Here is a 19,786-nt window from a genome sequence, read left to right as displayed (position 1 = left end):
GGCTGGAATAAATGATCATCAAAAAATCTATTTATTTTCTGTTAAATCGATTCAGCTCTAAACTTTTAAACTCTGGTCAGACCTCTTGCAGACACCATGGCCTGCGCTTCAACTTTCCCCCCCTGAAGTAGGCCTACTTTTGTGTTTGATGAACATTCCCCATATGAGAAAGAAAGTCATTCTCCCCACTCTCCTTCAACCTTTCCTTCTTTTGAAAGGATAGAATTGGTGAGGCTATGTCAGTTGTTGCCTGGACAACAAACTGGGGATCATTGTGTGCGTGCAGGGCTGACTAAGTCAACAACTTTTCCCAGGGTCGTCAGAAAAGGAATAGGAGGGGAACAGGAGAATTGGGGGGTAGGGGTGGGAGGGGGAGGAAAGGGTGGCAATGAAAGAGGAATGCAGCAATAAGATCAGCGTGCAAGAAAAACAGAGGATGGAGGCAAAGATGTTGGGGTGGGAATGGAGGAAGAGAAGGGGAGGGGTAACAAGGGGGCACCCTGAAACAAGAGGTGGGGATGGAGGGGTGGTAGGGAGAGCAGGTGAAGAATTTGGAAGAAGAGAATGGAAGGAGGGAGAGGAAAATGGATAAAAAAAAAAAAAAAAAAATTTGATTTTGAAAAGAAAGAAAAAAAAAAAAAAAAAAAAATTTGATTTTAAGAAAAAGAGGGGCAATGCAGGGGTGTATAGGCACACACACACACACACACACACACACACACACACACACACACACACACACACACACACACAAAAACACACACACACACAAAAAAAAAAAAAAAAAAACACAAAAAATTTAAAAGTGCCACATATGAAAGGAACACATACATCTCCCATCACACAAAGCCAGCTTTGCCTTGTACAGCTCTAAATTAAGATAATGGCCATAATAGGACCTGACACTTTGAAAATACGCCACTGTCATGTCTATTGGGGCAGCTTGTCTTTACCAAATCCAGTTCTCTGAATGGCTGTGTTTCTTTTTACCACCATTATCCCGACAAAGTCTGTTTATAATGCTATTAGAGTTTTGTGTAGTACGGTTTAGCTTCCAGGCTCTGTGACACCCTCAAACTACGTAGTCTCTGGCTCATATAAAACTTCACTATCAATTCTTAACTGAGAACCAGCTTCGTCAAAACAATTTGTCATGCAACCTGAAATTTATTTGTGGCTTTTCAGCAGGCCTGTAAAATAAAACTCACCACATATTTTAGGTTAAGTATAATTAGATAGTATCCTGTCTTCCTTGCAGGAATGATTACTAGACACAGCAGGGAGTATTTCTTTGTACCTTGATTGTCAGTGTGGTGGAAGTTTTCTTGAAGCAGCAGAGTTTAGTAAATATCAATGATAAAAATGAAAACGAATAAAGACTGTTTGAGAATTAAACCAAAGTCTGGTCTTTGAGCATTTATTATATTTTGCAAAATATGAGAATACAGACTCACAGGTACACGCAGTACAACTGAATGAGCATTTCTAACCTAAAATCTAAACATCAAATCATCATATAGTCAAAACCTCTGTTAAGCCACCCCTCTAACTTTATCTTTTAGCCTGGCCATAGTTGAAAAGAGGACATCAGGAAAAGTCAAACCATCCTCACCTTCCTCTCTGCTCTCTGTTCCCAACATTAGCCTAAACAATAGTTTATCTCAGGAGGCAGAAGGAGACATGGCTTGTGGCCTTCTCGACTTTGTCTGCTAAAAAGTTAAACAAATGAGAAGCTAGAGTTTCTTAAAAAGAAACCACTAGGCTAAGAGTTCATGGCTGCAGCTGTCCCTCTCTGGTCTTTAAGAGTCTAAGAGGAAGGAACAGCATTTTGTGGAGGTTTAAAACAATCTTTAAACAGATGGTTAAAATCATTAATCAATAATGGTTAAAATAAAATTTGCCACCACATCAGCTGTTTCTTCTGAATCATGCTGCCACACATTGTTTTCTGTATTAAACGTCGCTCTGTTTGTATTTTCTCAGCTTGTTCAAACATATATTCAATTGAAGCCAGACTATTAATCTGTAACTGACAGTCTGTCTGCTCTCTGTGTTCACTTGAGGATGTCTCGACGTACGGTGCCGTTCCATGGTCAAATAAAACTTGTAAAAAATACAAGCAACAAAATACAACTTTACTTTGGGATGAAATGTTTTGGCCGACTAGCAAAAGCACAAAATCCCAATTTGAGAACATAATCTATGGCACGTTTACAAAGAGTTCCTCCCTATAAATTATAATATATTTTCTGTATAGTAGGCCTATGTAAACAGATTGTATATATTAGATCTGCCCCTGTGTGGCGTAAAGTATGTGTTGTTTTCCCACCAGTAAAGGTCAGAGTCAGATTGTGTTTCCTACTGCTCTTTGTGGTCACAGACAGTTAGGTAGATAATCCAGATGGGTGTATTCCATCTATAATTACAGCACCTTTTCCCAGGCTAACTGTATGCTCATAGGGACAGAAAAAGTGACACATTTATGCAAACTCTAATGTAGCAGCATGACTAGCACGACTAAAGATAATGACAACAACAACAACAACAACAACAACAACACAGTATTTCTTATTAACTTGATTCTGACATTATTGCACTTTTTTTCCTCATTGTCTTGATGCAACACAAATATACTATATGTAGACAACATTTTGTTATTTTGTTTAAATGTATGTGACTGAACACCAGCTGTGTGTAATTGTAAACCAACTTAATGACTAAAACTAGGCAATTAATGAAATAATTAACAAATTAATACATCACTGTTGAGTGACTGGTAAAGTGACTAATTCACATGATGCCAGATAAAGCTGCTTAAACCACTGTTGCTGCACCGTTGCTCCCTCTACAGGAAGTGTTTTGAAGCCCTACAGCATGAGCGTCTATCCATGCTTTAGATAATATGAGTAAAGAGTGCAGGTACTAGTGGAAAATACTTATGTAGGAAACTCTTTGGAGGATAAACCATTTTGTGCTTATGTAGATTACTGTAATTTAGATAATGTCTTTTTTCAGGTATGGCTGCTCTGGACAGCCGTGCTTCTGGAAAAATGGGTATGAGGGCAGTGGTCTACTATATGACCACTACCATCATTGCTGTGTTCATTGGCATCGTCCTGGTGCTCATTATTCACCCTGGGAAAGGATCAAAGGATGAGTTCACCAAACAGCCGCAAGTAGAGCAGGTCAATACTGCTGATGCCTTCCTGGATCTTATCAGGTACACACACACACACACACACACACACACACACACACACACACACACACACACACACACACACACACACACACACACACACACACACACACACAACGTATGCACCTTGAACAATCAAACACACACATACACGTATGCACCTTGAACAATCAAACACACACATACACGTATGCACCTTGAACAATCAAACATGCTGTGTTTGTTATTTGTAAGTAATGTGTTACCATTTTTTTTCTGATTGCTAAACGACAGTGAGCACAACTGGAGCCACATGTGCAAAACTCTAACCCCAGTCTGCACAGCAGCAGTTCATGTGGACCAAACTCTAGTTCCGTCTTTCATTGCTTGAACACAGTTTTCAAAACTCTACACACTTATCCCATGGCTTTAATCACAACTTGCACAACACTGTGGATTAACAGCACTTTGTTCGAATGCTAACACACTGCTGTCAAAAGTGTTACTGTAATCCTGACACAAAATGTACCTCTTCTGCTGTTTTTTTCTAGAAACATGTTTCCTCCTAATCTTGTGGAGGCTTGCACCAAACAGGTAGCTCTACCACCACATTCCCTCCCTTTCTCTCTTGCACTTATGTGGGGTTATAAGTCTCTCCAGTACGGTTTCTGTTTGTGTGTTCATATTGGCATTGTCATTCCTGTGGACTAAACAGTACTTGAGATCTCTGTTACACTGGAAATCAAATTCTTTAAATTCTTTCTTTTCTCTAAATCTATCTAAAACACATCAGATGCCCAGCTTCCCACACAGCTGAGTTGTTACTGTAACAGAGGCCCTTGTCTCAATGCCACTTTCAATTCCCTATTCCAGCCCATTGGCAGATGGGGTATTGTAACATTTTATGTACCAGATAACAATATAAGACCTTGAAAGCACAAACAAATAACTACATTCTGATTCATTTGTACATTTTAGTGTAAAGAATTGAAATTTAACATGTTAGCCTGGACATCTATTTTGGGGACACATTTTCTTCGTATTCAACAAGCTATATACTATATCTTCAATTACTCTATACCTCAAATATTATTCTTGACTAAAAGTGTTTAGAAAAGTGTTATTGACCCAGGAATTAATCACTATTTAACCTTTCCTCTTTCCAGTTCAAGACGCAGTATGCCAAGAAAGTAGTCAATGTGAAGATGACAGTGAACGACACCATATTCACACTCAATGATAGCCAGGAGATAACCCAGGTGGAGATGATCCCAGTGCCAGGGTCAGTTAATGGAGTCAATGCTCTCGGCATGGTGGTGTTCTCCATCTTCTTCGGTCTAATCATCGGGAGCATGGGGGAGCAGGGAAAGCCTCTTAAGGACTTCTTCGACTGTCTCAATGAAGCCATTATGAGGCTGGTTGCCATAATCATGTGGTAAGTACCAGGATGGACAGATGAATGGATGGACAGATGGATGGAACTAACGTAGAATGAAGTGTTGGATTACAAATTCACTATCATCGATCCTCAGGTATGCCCCTATCGGTATCCTGTTCCTGATTGCTGGTAAGATCGTGGAGATGGATGACATCTCAGCCATGGGTGGCCAGCTGGGAATGTACACATTGACAGTCATTTGTGGCCTGCTCATCCACGCCATCTGTGTCCTTCCAACACTCTACTTCGTCATCACCAGGAAGAACCCCTTTGTTTTCATCGCTGGGCTGTTGCAGGCACTCATCACTGCCCTTGGAACATCCTCAAGGTATGTCATTGGTTTAATCATGCAGTTGTTACATTTTTAAATCATAGCTGAATTGCAGTGAGTGGTGTTAGACTTGCTACCGTATTGGGTGCATTTTCACCTCGACGACTCAGCCCCAGTCTGGGTAACAATGGAGTCCAGCGCTATTAGCCCGTTGTCTCTATCTGCCCTCTTAAGCACCGCACTCCCACTCTCTTCTCCAACAGTAGTAGCGTGATTAAGCACTTTCCCTTCGAATCTGGACCCAATTTAGGAAGAATTTTGGATTGCATATTTTTTCACTTCTCAGCCCAATTGCAGCTAATCATTTGTTTGCTCCCTCCCTTAATATTTGGCATAAAAAAGGCTTAAAATGCATTGGTGATTTATTCATTAATTATCTATTTGCTAGTTTCTCTCAATTGACAAAATACTTGTCATAAAGACAGATTTTTTCTGATTTCTACAAATCAGGGATTATATACAGAAGTTATTTCCCCAATTCCCTAATAAACCCCCAGTCAATCCTGTCGATATGTTTCTTTCTGTTAACCCCACATTAAAAGGCACAATTTCTGTCTTTTACAACCTTATTTCGAAGTTGCATAGCCCTTCATTAGCAGCTACAAGAACCATGTGGGAGCAGGACCTAGGTTCTACCTTCACAGATCACATGTGGGATTCAGTCCTGGATCGGATACACTCTACCTCCATGTGTGCCCGACATGCTCTTGTGCAATTTAAAGTAGTACATCGTATCCACATATCTAAAACCATGCTAGCTCGTATGTTCCCTGATGTGGACCCAACCTGTGATAGCTGTAAGAGCGCACCTGCGTCACTCTTTCACATGTATTGGACGTGTCCCACCTTGACTGAGTTCTGGACATCAGTCTTTCAAACAATTTCTGAAGTACTTCACCATCAAATTGAGCCGAACCCTTTTACTGGCATTTTTGGCATTGCTCCAAATTTGGGCTTGCCTAAAGTGAAGCTGAAGGTATTGGCCTTTACCTCCTTACTGACTCGTAGGGTTATCTTACTCAAGTGGAAAGACCCTGCTCCTCCTTCCAACTTGCATTGGATTAGAGACATTATGTCCTGTATGAATTTAGAGAAAATACGTTACACTACCCAGGGATCTGACAATAAATTGTACAAAATATGACGCCCCTTCTTGACATTTTTTGAGAAACCAACTACAAAAATATCAGAGTAGCTTCCTCCTTCCCCTCTTTTAATTAATTTTATTCCATTCTATTTATGTATGTTTTTCTTAGTTTTTTTAGGTGTGTATTTCGTTTCTGCCATTCTTAACCCTTTCAACCTTCATGTATTATAATTTAGACTGTGATTTAAATCATCTCTTGTAGGAATTTCTTAATGCAGGTTTGTTTGAAATTGGGTGGGAGGGTGGGATATGGGTGGGGTATGTTCTGGTTAAAAAAAAGGGAAAATATGTATATTCCTTCGTACAGTAATTGTTTTTGCAAATTTGTCATTCAATAAAAAAAACTTTGGACAAAGACTTGCTACCAATGATGAGTGTTGATTAGCATGATTCTGCAACGTATTGTATTTCTAGGAGACTGGGTTGAATTTTCCTTTTGTTGCTGTTTTTTCATCCTTCTTCTCCCTCTATCCTCCCTCAGTTCTGCCACATTGCCCATCACTTTTAAATGCCTGGAGGAAAACAACAAGGTGGACAAGCGTGTAACCCGTTTTGTGCTTCCTGTTGGTGCCACCATAAACATGGATGGCACAGCTCTATATGAAGCCCTGGCAGCCATCTTTATCGCTCAGGTCAATGATTATGTCCTTAACTTCGGACAGATTCTCACCATCAGGTATGTCATATACAATACTTCAAAGGTCCTATGACATGCTGCTTTTTGGATGCTTTTATATAGGCCCTAATACTGTATCTGAAGTCTCTTTCCCAAAATTCAGCCTTGGTGCAGAATTACAGCCACTAGAGCCAGTCCCACAATGAGCTTTCCTTAGGATGTGCCATTTCTTTGTCTGTAGCTTTAAATGCTATTGAGGAGGTGAGAAGGGGGGCAAGCAAGGGGGTAAGCGAGCGTCTGGAATGCGTAGCTCCTATGGCGCCATTTTGATGCTAACAAGTGATCACCCGCCGTTAGCATTCCATTGACTGCCATTCATTTTGACGTCACTTGACAGCGAATAACTTTACATCTGAAGCGTTTAAAGACTCTATTTGTCCGTTGTTTATTTCTAAAGAAACACGACAATGTATAAAAGGCTCCATTACCTTGTACCTCACGTTATGGCTCCGTAGCAGACGTTTTTGTAAAAATAGGCTAACGATGGTACATAACCAAGCGACTTTACTGTCGCATAGTAGAGGAATTACCGTATAGTACAGGAGAAGCTCGCAGGCAGTTTGGACTTACATGAGCTGTTTAGGTTTAATTACTGATGTTAACTAGCATTTTAGTTAGCAATAATTAGCCTGTGCCCATGTTATCTCCTTACATATACCTACGCTCTCCATCTCTGTAAGATTGGGAATGATTGAGATTTCTCTTGGCACAGCTACCAGAAGACTTACAACTTTCAGACACGTTGCTCACGTCACATTTACGTTGTCTCTCTCAGTTAGAGGCTGCGCAGTAAAGCAAGTAATCACCGGAAAAGTGCTTCTAATAGCCTTCACTGGTCTCCGTCCAGAGCAACGGGATCTTTTGGTCCATTATATATATGTCAATGGGGGCAAGGTGGAGGGTGGGGGTGTGGCCTTGACCAACTGCTACTTCGCTTGTTTTCAAGCCATGATGTCTCTCTGTTTCTCATGGGCAGGCCAAATTCTCTGTGCGGGCAAAGCAGAGAAAGGGGAGGTAACCTTCCTCCTTATGACCTCATAAGGAGGAGATTCCAGATCGGCCCATCTGAGTTTAAATTTTCTCAAAGGCAGAGCAGGATACCCAGGGCTCCTAGCCACTGGGGGACCATAGGCAGGCTAGGGGAACTCACATTAATGTTAAAAAACCTCATATAGTGAACTTTTCATGCCATGGGACCTTTAAACGTCCATTGCTGTAATAATGTCTTGCATTCAATAATTTCAAAGGACACAAAAGGATTTGATTCAGTAAACCTCGCCTGCTCTGAGAGTTTAATAAATTTTGGACGTACTGGAGAATATTTCTATTACATTTGTCTTTCATTTTGGTACAAAATACTGCGGAATCCAAGACTCAAAACCACAGGTTACACTCGTATAAATGACTTTCTAACCACCAGTCTCAGTTTTTGACTAGGGATAGATGGAAGATTGTATTTCAGCAAAGAGAATGAATTTTTAGTGACCCTCTTTAATGCTACTACTCTCCATCTGTCGTTTTTTTGTTGTTACACTTTTTCCCATCAGTATCACAGCCACAGCAGCGAGTATTGGAGCAGCTGGGATCCCTCAGGCAGGACTGGTCACCATGGTGATAGTGCTAACATCTGTAGGCCTGCCCACTGATGACATCACACTCATCATTGCAGTTGATTGGTTCCTGTAAGTATTGGATGTTAGCCTGGATGCCAGCCGAACTTAGCCCCGCCCACAACATTCAAGGTCACATTCTGACTAGAATCTGAGTATGACCATGTCAGGCTAATTGGATGTATGACATCTTAGGAAACTATTCATTTAAAATGTGAAAGTCAATACAAAAACAAGTCATATTCTAGTCAATATTTCTCCTCAAGTAGCACCAGGACTCTATACAAACTGGAATGGTTTTAGAGAGGAATGAAGAGGGTTAAATCATGAGGAAATATAGTTATATAATTCAATTAAATTCCACCCCGGGGGAATTTAAGGGGTTAAAGGGATCACCTTGGACTCACTAGTGGATTATAGCTTCCAGAGACACTCTCTTCATGTTCCTTGTCTCTTGATCCATCTGGTTTTTATTCAGTCTGCATCCAAACCAAGCCCAACTTACTCCTACTGGCTGTGTATGTAGCTTGAATTTTGCCTGGAGCGATTGAAACTATGCCTCCAGTTTACACAAACAAACTCCATGTGGATTTAGTTTTCAAAGTCTTCAATGAAATAGTTTAATATGTCATACTCGTAGTCTTTTTGTGTTATCTGGTTTTGTCTTTTCTTGTGTCTTTTTTGTTTGTGTTGTTTTATCTGGTCGTGTCTTGTCCTCTCCCTACCTCCTGTCCTCACCTGTTCTTTATCTTTCTTTAGGGACCGATTGCGCACCACCACCAATGTCCTTGGAGACTCCATTGGTGCAGGTATAGTGGAACACCTGTCTCGCCACGAGTTGCAGAAGAAGGATCCCGAGGTTGGCAACTCAGTGGTGGAGGAGGCCGACAAGAAGCCGTACCAGCTCATCTGCCAGGAGAATGATGAAAACGAGAGGCCTGCTGACAGCGAGACCAAGATGTAGATTTTTGTCCATGGTTGTGTACATTCCTGGGAAAACCATTGCACTGCATTGAACCACATTTTTTAAACTAAACTCTTCTTAATTTTCTCCCCTTCCTCTCACAAGATTGGAGGGATTAAATTGATCTACGTTAGAAGTTAGAATACTTTTCAACCAAGATGAGTTCCACTAATGTATGAGGTCTAGTGTGGGCTTTTATGAAACACTGTAGACTTGAAGCGGTTCACTGTTGTATTGTTTTTCTAAGGGTTTGTGCTATGATGCTTCCTAAGAGTACTACACTGTATCTGCCATAGGATGGCAGCCGTTTAGAACGAACTACTCTAGAGCCTGGTGTTCTGTGGCATGTGTGCTATACCCAACTCCTCTCAGAACTGTGGTGACTTATCTCACCCACTAGAGGCCAGTATTGCCATGAGTCTTAAAACTGCAGCAGATTACAGCCCATACTTGCACAGACGTTTTCTGGCTTTAAAGTTGTTGCTTCTGTTTTGTTTGAGCAGTGTTGTATTGACATTGTAAGTGAAATGGTTGTAAAAAGTATGTTTGGAGACTAATGTGAAAAGTGTTGAATATCATGCTTTTAACACTGGGGTGACTAGGCCACCTTCTTTGGAAAAAAGGGCTGCTTATTTACAAACTTCTGTACGGACATTAGTGGCTTTATTTGCTATGATTCGGTGTACGGACTTCAACTGAACGAGTGAATGATGTCATTTACCCTAAGGCACACATACCTTTCTCCCCAAACCATCCAAACCAGGAAGTGCTATTTGAGGCTGTCAGAATATCTTGGCAACTATCCAGCCTTTTTGTTACACCTATTCCTCAAACCAATCATTACAATCATTAAGACTGAAGAACCAAAATCACTCAGCCATGTTTTTACCTGTAAATCAATTTACATGCTGAAATTGATTTTAATTAAATATGAATTTTAAGCCATTATTTATCAATCATTCCAATAAAATTGTATATATTTAATTACCATAACAATAAACAAAATACACACAATCAGTTCTGTTTAATTGGAATAGTAATGATTTATTTCGGATAGGAATACTCATATTTTGATTGTGAGTCGATCCCTCTAAAATGGGCATAGAACTAAAAATTATTTGTTTGAAATATTTTTTTTATGTCAACTTAGTAAATTGGCAGTCATAAGGCTGGATATATAATTTTCAAATTGTCTATTCTCAATTCAACTTTCTTTAGATAATACTATCTGATGTTATTTCACTTGATTTAATATGGATGCATGTTGTAACACATTTCAGTTAATCCCCCAACTTTTAATTTAGCTATCTTGTATTTGAGCTAATTCTGTATACCATAACAAATGTTGCATTTGCATAGAAGTTGCTTTGTATAGAATATTGTTCTGAATATACTGTACATGTGCAGTAGAGATAAATGTAGATAAATGTGTACATTCATTGTAGATTTAAATTGTAAAAGGTTACTTGAGGGTTACGTATGTGAAGATGTTGGGACCATGCTCTTATCAAACCGTAATGACAAAACTAATAATCACTCTAGTTCCCAGTTCCAAATGCAAAACTGGCTGATTTAAAGGACCAAAGGGTTTTCCTTTACACATTTGAGGAAATGGAATAGTTCCTTTGTTTACAGTTGCTGGTGTGTCTCTCTCGATATGAATGTTTCTCTCATGAATTCACATATGACTGCTGCAGACACACACACACACACACTAGTTGTGTATTTATCATTATGTCGTAAGCTTAGCCTTTAAAATAGCTAGTGCTGATGAGTAGATGTTTTTAAATGTTTTAAATACTTGTTTAATCCTCATTTGAGGTTTCCTCATCCCAGATCCATATTATTCATGTTTACATCCTATCTATAATTTTGTCATCCTAATGGTATACTTAATATAGTTTTACTTAGTTGGTCTATTCTGTACACCAGACATCTGTATGTCCGTCTGTCCTGGGAGAGGGAGTCCTCCTCACTTGCTCTTCCTGAGGCTTCTTCTACTTTTATCCTGTTACTGTAATGTTTTTTGGTTTTTTGTTTTTTTTGGGGGAGGGGAGTTTTTCCTTTTCCGAATCAAGGGTCAAAAAGGACAGAGGGTGTCATACACTATACAGATTGTAATGGCCCTTGAGGCAGATTTATGATTTGTGATATTTAGCTTAAATAAAATTGATTTGACTTGAACTACTTTGGACATACCTGCTTCTAGTTTGTACTAACCATATTCATAAAGCTGCCCAGAGGAATGTAAAGTACAGATAAGGAACAGTTTAGTAAATAGGTGAAGGCAGTATATCTTGCTTATATATTTTTTCGATTGCTAAACGACAGTGGTCACAACTGAAGCCACGTGCAAAACTCTAACCACGGTCTGCATTACCAACAGTCACCTGAGCTAAACAGTTCACATCACCTACAAAACTCCTTCCTAACAACACAACTCTTAACACACTCAGTGCAGCCAAACACTATGAACAATCCTCATCAAGACAACTCACACTGTCACTCAGAACACACTGAGAGTAAAAACACTACCATCAAACACCAATACAGAAATTAGAAACTTTTCATCTTTAAATCTTTACAATAATTTGAGTGACTTCACACTTATCAATATTTTCTTTAAAGAAAAGAGTGAAATACTTTCACATGAACATTACACAAAAAATAGATAGTTAATGATTAGTTACTGTTTTTCAGAATGGTAGTTACTGTTTTTTGAAAGATTAACGAATGATTAGTTACTGTTTTTCAGAATGGTATAGTTGAAAGTTTTTTGAAAAAGTAACGAATGATTCGTTACTCATTCAAAAAACAGTAACTACCATTCTGAAAGCATCAGGCCACAAGTTTTCATCATGACATTGGATGTCCTCTCTTGCCATACACCTGCATCATCTATAAATACAAATGAGTGTAGTGTTTCCATTGCTTCCACCTCCATATATATATATATATATATATATATACACACACACACACACACACACACACACACACACACACACACACACACACACACACACACACAAAAACACACACACACACACACACACACACAGTATGTGTTCACTAACAAGTCTGAAACAAGACACCTGCTTAGGCTTTCAGCTGAAATTGCAATCAGCAGTGTTTGAAATGAGGCAGACTGAAATCCATTCTGTTTTGAATGTGTGGTTAACAGTTTTGACAGCAGTGCGTTCGCATTTGAACAAACTGCTGTAAATTCACAATGTGGTGCAGGTTGTGGTTAAAGCCATGGGATAACTGTGTAAAGTTTTGAAAATGTGTTCAAGCAATGAAAAACAAACTAAAGTTTGGTCCACATGAACTGCTGCTGTGCAGACTGGGGTTAGAGTCGTTTAGAAATCGAAACATCGGTACCATTAGTGGGTGGGTGGAAGAGCAGTTCTCGTTTTCCCTGTTGGAATTGGTGCTTCAAACCAGGAACCCTTATTTACAGTCTTCCATCAGGTTATTGCCTCTCTAACAAACACAGCACTATTTCTCAGAATACTGATCACCATCATATTTAACAAATGCCGATGCTGACATCTTGAGGTCAAACAGTGATTTGATCCCCTTCAAAGCACTGTGCTTTGCACTTCCTGAAAATTGTCTGTAAATTTGGCCAGGTACCAAAATTTTGCAGCGTGCAACAATCATGAACAGTCAGGATATATCTTTAATGGTAGCAGATTTAGCACATATGGCATATTTTACAATTAAACAAAATTTATTTTGCTGTGTTGGCAAAAGTTGAGATATTTTATCAACTTTAATGCTTATAACCTTAATCTCATGACTCGTCTTTGATTTAATTTTAAACTCAACAAATCCAAACCCTATTCCAAATTTGACATATTAACATATTTTTTAAATAATTTATGTATAAATAATATAGGTCTATATTTAAATACATATTTTACATTGAAGAATAAACCTAGCCTAAGTGTTAAGAAATCATATGAACCCGACAGACAAGACACATGCATACACAGAGTGGTGGAAAGTAACTAAGTACAAGACTACATTTACTCAAGAACTCCACTACCGTTTCTAACGTTAGTTATTTTGCAGATTTAGATTTTTATGGACAGAACAGCCTATTATAAATCAAAATGCAATGACAGTAAACAGTTACAATTACGTCCAACTTGACGTAGGCTATATCTGTTATATCTGTGTGTAACGTTAGTGTAGGTAGATATACTATAGGCTATATTTACATAATAATGTTTAACATTAAAATATTAGTAGGCCTAGGCCTAAGTTAGGCCTACTGTATGCAAGAATAACCTGTAACGTTACGAGATTTATAGTGATTTAATAAATACACCAGAAATGGTGATTTGTTTAACGTTATATATATATATATATAAAAATATAAAAAAATATATATATATATATTTTTTTTTATATTTTTATATTTTTATAAATGTAAATGCCTATAGGCTACCAGAGAAGGTAAAGTCAGAGCCGTATATTAGCGATCTATACGGCTCTGGGTAAAGTTGTCTTAAAGCGCCGTCTAGCGGCTCAAAAACAAAATGTTGCATGGCATTTTGTTTGGCGCCGATGGAGGGAGTCACTCCTGAGATCTTTGGTCAGTCAGACGGCAGAACTTCCGGTCGGCATTTTGTTCTACGAGAGGAGAGCCTCTTGATGAACGCAACAATCGTCATATTTCTTATTTACTGTCGAAATTGGCTGCACTCATTGTTTATGTCGGCGTAGACCGACTGAAACTCCGAAGAACGAATGTTTCCCCATGAATGTACGTTGAAACATTCACCCTCGAGTGACGGAAAAACAACGAATCAGTCCGACCCGGATTATTGTTGATAGCTAGCAAGCTAGCTAACCAGCTAGCTGGCAAGCCAATCGAGTTCTTTCTGGAGGAGCTGCGAGAGAGAAGAAAGGGGGAGCTAGAGACACGGACACGGACACAAACCAAGCTAAAACATTACCCTCCCTTTGAACGGAACATCCGAGGGTAAATATAATCACCTATCTATCTTTATGCAACAAACTTTTTAAATTGCGAATATAATAATAACATTAAAAAAACATGTTCTGCTGCAAGACCACCTACGGCGTCGTTAATCGTTGACCGGGAGGTAGCGGAAGCTAGCGAACTAGCCAGCCAAGCTAGCTAGGTGTGTTTTTGCTCCGCCAAGGCGCACGGCCTCAACTGGATGTCATTTGTCGAGCCCGAGGATTGGGCCGATGCCACGGAATTATATGCCGTGGCTTTGCTTTTACCTCTAACGTTACTCACTCCAACACATTGCATTTTTCCCTAGTTTAAGGGAAATTGACTAACATGCATCAAACCCCGACAAGCGCTTCCTTGTTTTATTTTAATTGCCGTCCGTCCCTTTTATTGAACAGGGAACAGAAGCTAACCAACAACAGTTATAGCTAGTTAGCATAACTAGCTAGCTATTAAAAAATGACTATTGTTGTTAACGAATGTTAGGCAGCTAGCGTTAGTGATCTTAGCTACTAGAGGTAACATTAGCTTCGCGGTTAGCTCTAAAGAGCCAGTCAGTCAACCTCTTGGCAGTGTAACGTTAACGTTGATTGGTTTGTTCGCAAGTAGCGGACTGCAGCTGGCAGTTCAGCTAATTTAAGATAAACAGTGTAATAAATGCTAACGTCAACTAGCTAGCTGTACGTTATCTAAGTGTTTGGTTGTTATTAGACTCCTAACGTTGTGCTTTTGGTTTGCTGTAACCTTTGGCAGGGCTAATGTTGGTATTGGTTGCTATCTTGTTTTGAAATGTTTTGAGCGACTAACGGTACAGACTCAGCTATAGTTACTTAACTTTTGGAGTTTGGTTGACATGTTAGTGGAATCGTATATGTTTTGGTTTCATGACCACAACAAATAGTTCCAGTTCGATTGCTTTCTGCAGTTAGCCAGTTTGCAGAATGCTTACGGTGGTTGTCGGCTACTGGAGGATGCAGCCCCCCACTACTTACTACGTTACTGCCGCCACCATCACAGTGCATCTGTTCCTTTGTGCTGCCTCCTGCCTGTCAGTCTCACAGCTGTCAGCTGAGTTCCTGCGACCTGAGGAAGAGCACATAGACTGGGCATGCTAACGTTACAGCTGGCTAATGTATTGTTTACAAAATGCATCTGTTGATCCGCTTTCTGTCATGGTTAGCTGTGTCGTGCAGAAGCTGTTTACTATTTGACCTCAACAATCGGCTTGCGCTAAGGTGTTTACAGATTCATGACAACATAACATTTTATACAGAAGTTGCTGTATAAAAAATGTTGTATTTTCTTAGAAGTCTGAAGATTGTGTAGCAGTAATGACATGGTTATTGCTAAAATTAAATGCATGTGTGACACTTAATATTGTGATGCTGTATCTGGTATTATTTTTGCTGTTTTGGGTTAGTTTCTTAGTCTGACTGCTGTAGACAAAACTTCTTATGTCATTGTCCCCAAAGAAGCATAAAATGCAATTTTATGTCACAGAGTCTGATGCAGAGCCATGTTCTTTCAACAGATTGAGGGAGTGGGACTTTTTATTTGAAATGTCAGTGAGTCCACCCGAGACTGCACAGAATTCTTCAAAAAGGTATCTTTATAATGCTTTGAGCCATTTATTATTTCATTTATGTACCATTGTTAACACTAGAAATGCCTGGGTACTCTTAATTAGGCAACTGAGAATGTTGATAGCATGTTTAGGGAGGGAGGGTTTGAGGCTTGTGTAATCAGCGTCTTTAATTTTGATGTCTATAATATGTAAACACATTCATCATGATTTTGTGTCATGGAGATTAAATGTAGATAACGAGAGCCCTGTACTGAACTATCAGCTTGTTGTAGCAACCAGGTTTATCCATGAAGCGTAGGCTAATATTCTGAAAATTGTAGCTGCCTTTTCCCTCTGCTTTCCTTTGACCTCTTGTACAGTCTTACTTGAGAGGTCACCTAACAAGCAAAGGGAACAAGATTTACACAAAGATTTACATTAGTTGACTACTTATTCAGTTCTAGAGTACTAGCGATATTAAGCGTAGAAAATAGAGGACTTAGTAGACATAGTATCTAATGTATTACCAGGGGCAATCAGAAAATCAAGGTTTATCCACTGGAGTACGTTATCACTGGGGCAGTATATTAAAAAATATCTATACTGGTGGCAGTATGATGCATGACTATGATCATGCTTTTTCCCACAAAGCCCCTTTCTTTTGTTTAACCTAATAAGCCAAACAGGGATGATAATATTATGCAGTTGTGTTTACAACTGTTTTACAATAGATTTTCCGTGCAGAGAATGAATTGGTTTTCTGGAAGTGACCAAGATGTTTTTATATGACATAGAGCCCAAGTTGCTCTTAAAAATAATCTAAGGTAAATCTAAGTAATCTGACATGACATTTCTTGAGTAAGACACCTACCCTGCACTCATGGTAGTGGAATTACATTCCTGATCCTGTGTCCCTGTAACCGAAGCAGAGAGCACTAATGGTTCCCGCTTATGGATCAGTAACATATATGAATAATAATATACTAGATATTTGAGTGAAAAGGGAGATCTCCATAGCAGTTTATCTTGATTGACAAGATCTAATTAGACACATTTATTTGTGGTTTACAGATGATGCAGCTGGCACTATTTCACCCAAAGCACACATAATATCTGTGTCAGGGCAGACATAGCAGTATATAGAGAAAATATTTCTTCATTCACTGCATTTGATTCCATGTTTTATTTATATTATTTTCACCTTTGTTATTTTTTTAAATCCCCTTTCTCTGCCTCTCTCATTTTGTAATTCTATACTTTCTCTTGCCCTCTTTCTTCTTCTTTCTCCTTTCAATCACTCATGCTGTTTTTGGGGTTTTTTCCTCTCCCTGACTAACCTTCCTCTCTCCTAGGAGTCAGGAGATGTGAGGACGGGTGTCGTCCATCGACCCCCTGATCTACCTGTGTATCAACACACTCCCCCACCCTCACCTTCAGCATGAATGGGGATATGCCTCATGTTCCCATTACCACTCTTGCTGGGATCGCTAGCCTCACAGACTGTGAGTGACACACAACCGTGCTCCAAACACACTATCACAGTTTTTGTTGTGTCTCCTCTTCAAGTGTAAGATGCAAAGCTGAAACATTGAACAGATGTAAATTTGTAATTGTGATAGCATATTCTGTCACTTGCCTTGTCTTTCTTCTTCTCTCTACTTTTCTCCGACCACGTGTCCTGTATTGCTGATGCTTGTCTGTATCTTTTTCTCATCTTTATTTTTCACCTCCCCACCTCGGTCCTTTCCATCATCTCTCGCTTCTCTTCTCAGTGTTGAACCAGCTGCCCCTCCCTTCCCCTCTCCCGGCCACCACCACTAAAAGCCTCCTATACAATGGGAGGATCGCAGAGGAAGTTACCTGCCTACTGGGCTGTCGGGATGAGAATCTGGCCTCCCAGCTAGCCCATGGCCTCAACCAGGTCTCCACAGAGCACATGTGAGTGTATTGTGTCCTTAACAGAGAGACAGTAGGAAACACAATTGCCTGAAAAGAGCTTGGGATCCGACATAACGTGGCTTTACAAATGATCAGTAAAAACAGGTGACAACAGAAGAAATGCCACTGTTGATTTATGGAAACTGTGTGAAGTTGCTTAGTTTTACTAATTGAAATAAAAAAAGATACATTTTTAATTAGATGCAGACATAAGACTTCCAGTTATGCCTGAATAAATGTTAATGCTTTACCCGCAGGAAAGTTTGCTAGATACAAATACTACATGTTAAAAAGTCAAGAACTTTGTATTAAAACTAGTTTAAAAAAAAAAGTATTACTATTTATCTTGAAAGTTGCCACTTTTGTGTTAGGGCACACAATTAGATAGAATCCAGTTTGGTGCTTATTTAGTAGGGGCGTGCAATAAGGCTACATTTTTATTATGTTATATGTCATTTTATATTGAGGTATCGATATGTTTATTGATTCCTTTGAAATATATACCAGACAAATTGATGTAAGTCATTTCATTGATGCAGAGATTCTGTAAATCCAATTTTGCCATGAAGCAGTTTTGCACATTAATTTGCAACATTTTCTATGCAGTTCTAATGCAATCCAATATATTGAAGGGACAGCTACCTTCCTCATAGAAACTAACGATTATTTTCATTATCGATTTAATCTGTTGATTATTTAATTGATTAGTTGTTTGGTCTATAAAATGTCAGAAAATGGGGGGAAGATGTCAATCATTGTTTCCCAAAGCCCAATATGATGTCCTCAAAGATATCTTTTACTGTCACAGAGGAGTGAAGAAACAATTCGTATTCACATTTGAAAAGAATCATGAATGAACAGAATCAGAGATACAAAATGACTCCGACCAATTAATTCATTATCAAAATAGTTGGCGATTAATTTAATAGTTGTCAATTAATCGTTGCAGCTCTTGATCGTTCAATCCCCCAACCCTGAATTGTAGGCTACATATCTATAAAATTAGTCATATGTATGTTTAATGCAATTAATATTTGCATTAATACAGGTTAAGATTATAAACATTATTCACTATTATCTATTTTTACTTATTACTATTAATTATGCCACCCACTTGTCTTACTCTCACCATTTTATAAATGGGACTGACTTTTTCTGTGCGTTTTCAGAGAGCTGAAGGACAACCTGGGTAGCGATGAGCCAGAGGGGGACGCACCACTGCTGCTGCAGACCATGCTGGCCAGGAACCCTGGCATCTTCAGGGAGAAAAGTATGGAGATACATGTTGAACATTATGCCATGAAAGCATACAATCATAAAGACCACCTTCATGTTGAAACAAATATACTGTATTTTCATTTCTGAATAGATGTTATGCAGCAGCCAATGGTACCACCATACAAGATCACCCAAAATTCCATGCATAGTCCTGCCCAGCCAGCAAACTTCCAGCCGGCTGCAATGTCTCCCAATCCACCAAGGTGAGTCAGGCTCTAATGTATCATAACACTAAAAACTGTAACCATGTAACTGTTGTTAACATATTTCTACTCTTTTATAGTAGTATATCCCAGTTGCATCACAACATTTTGTGTTTTCTAGTGTCAATGATGATTTGCTATATGTATAATCATAGAATAATTAAAAAGATAATTCAAAGATGTTGTCTTTTAAGTTATATAATGCAATTTATTTTACTGTTAGGCATGCATCTTCCTTCCACTTGCTTGATCACTTTCTTTCTCCCTCTTCCCTTCCTCCACTTTTCTCCAGCCGGTTTGTTGCGCCCCAGACTGGTCCCAGTAGTCGGTACATGGGCCAGAACAGTCCAGTACCCAGCCCCTACACTCCTCAGAGCCCTGCCCCTGGTTACATACAGCAGTATCCCCACCAACAACCACCCAGCTATAACCAACACCAACAGATACAACAAGGTGAGAGTGT

The 19,786-nt window shown here is 39.2% G+C and overlaps 2 protein-coding genes across 2 annotated transcripts in view; both read left to right on the top strand.

Moving 5' to 3' along the window:
- The window catches only part of LOC120561229 (excitatory amino acid transporter 1-like), a 31,931-nt gene extending 21,681 nt beyond the window's left edge, over positions 1-10,250 (top strand). Inside the window, exons 4-10 of the mRNA XM_039804258.1 lie at positions 3,016-3,220; positions 3,730-3,772; positions 4,345-4,613; positions 4,711-4,944; positions 6,576-6,770; positions 8,318-8,452; positions 9,140-10,250. Coding sequence (XP_039660192.1) covers positions 3,016-3,220; positions 3,730-3,772; positions 4,345-4,613; positions 4,711-4,944; positions 6,576-6,770; positions 8,318-8,452; positions 9,140-9,344 — 1,286 coding nt within the window. The 3' untranslated portion in view covers positions 9,345-10,250. The remainder of the gene's footprint in view (positions 1-3,015; positions 3,221-3,729; positions 3,773-4,344; positions 4,614-4,710; positions 4,945-6,575; positions 6,771-8,317; positions 8,453-9,139) is intronic.
- A 3,707-nt stretch (positions 10,251-13,957) lies between these two features.
- The window catches only part of nipbla (NIPBL cohesin loading factor a), a 31,558-nt gene continuing 25,729 nt past the window's right edge, over positions 13,958-19,786 (top strand). Inside the window, exons 1-7 of the mRNA XM_039803226.1 lie at positions 13,958-14,340; positions 15,872-15,943; positions 17,257-17,406; positions 17,677-17,842; positions 19,012-19,112; positions 19,212-19,323; positions 19,616-19,776. Of these exons, the coding sequence (XP_039659160.1) occupies positions 17,343-17,406; positions 17,677-17,842; positions 19,012-19,112; positions 19,212-19,323; positions 19,616-19,776 (604 nt within the window). The 5' untranslated portion in view covers positions 13,958-14,340; positions 15,872-15,943; positions 17,257-17,342. The remainder of the gene's footprint in view (positions 14,341-15,871; positions 15,944-17,256; positions 17,407-17,676; positions 17,843-19,011; positions 19,113-19,211; positions 19,324-19,615; positions 19,777-19,786) is intronic.

The sequence above is a fragment of the Perca fluviatilis genome, chromosome 6, assembly GCF_010015445.1.
Source record: "Perca fluviatilis chromosome 6, GENO_Pfluv_1.0, whole genome shotgun sequence".
In the NCBI taxonomy this organism is placed as follows: domain Eukaryota; kingdom Metazoa; phylum Chordata; class Actinopteri; order Perciformes; family Percidae; genus Perca; species Perca fluviatilis.
Note: the sequence above shows the minus strand (reverse complement) of the source record. Positions and strands in the feature narration are given on the sequence as shown.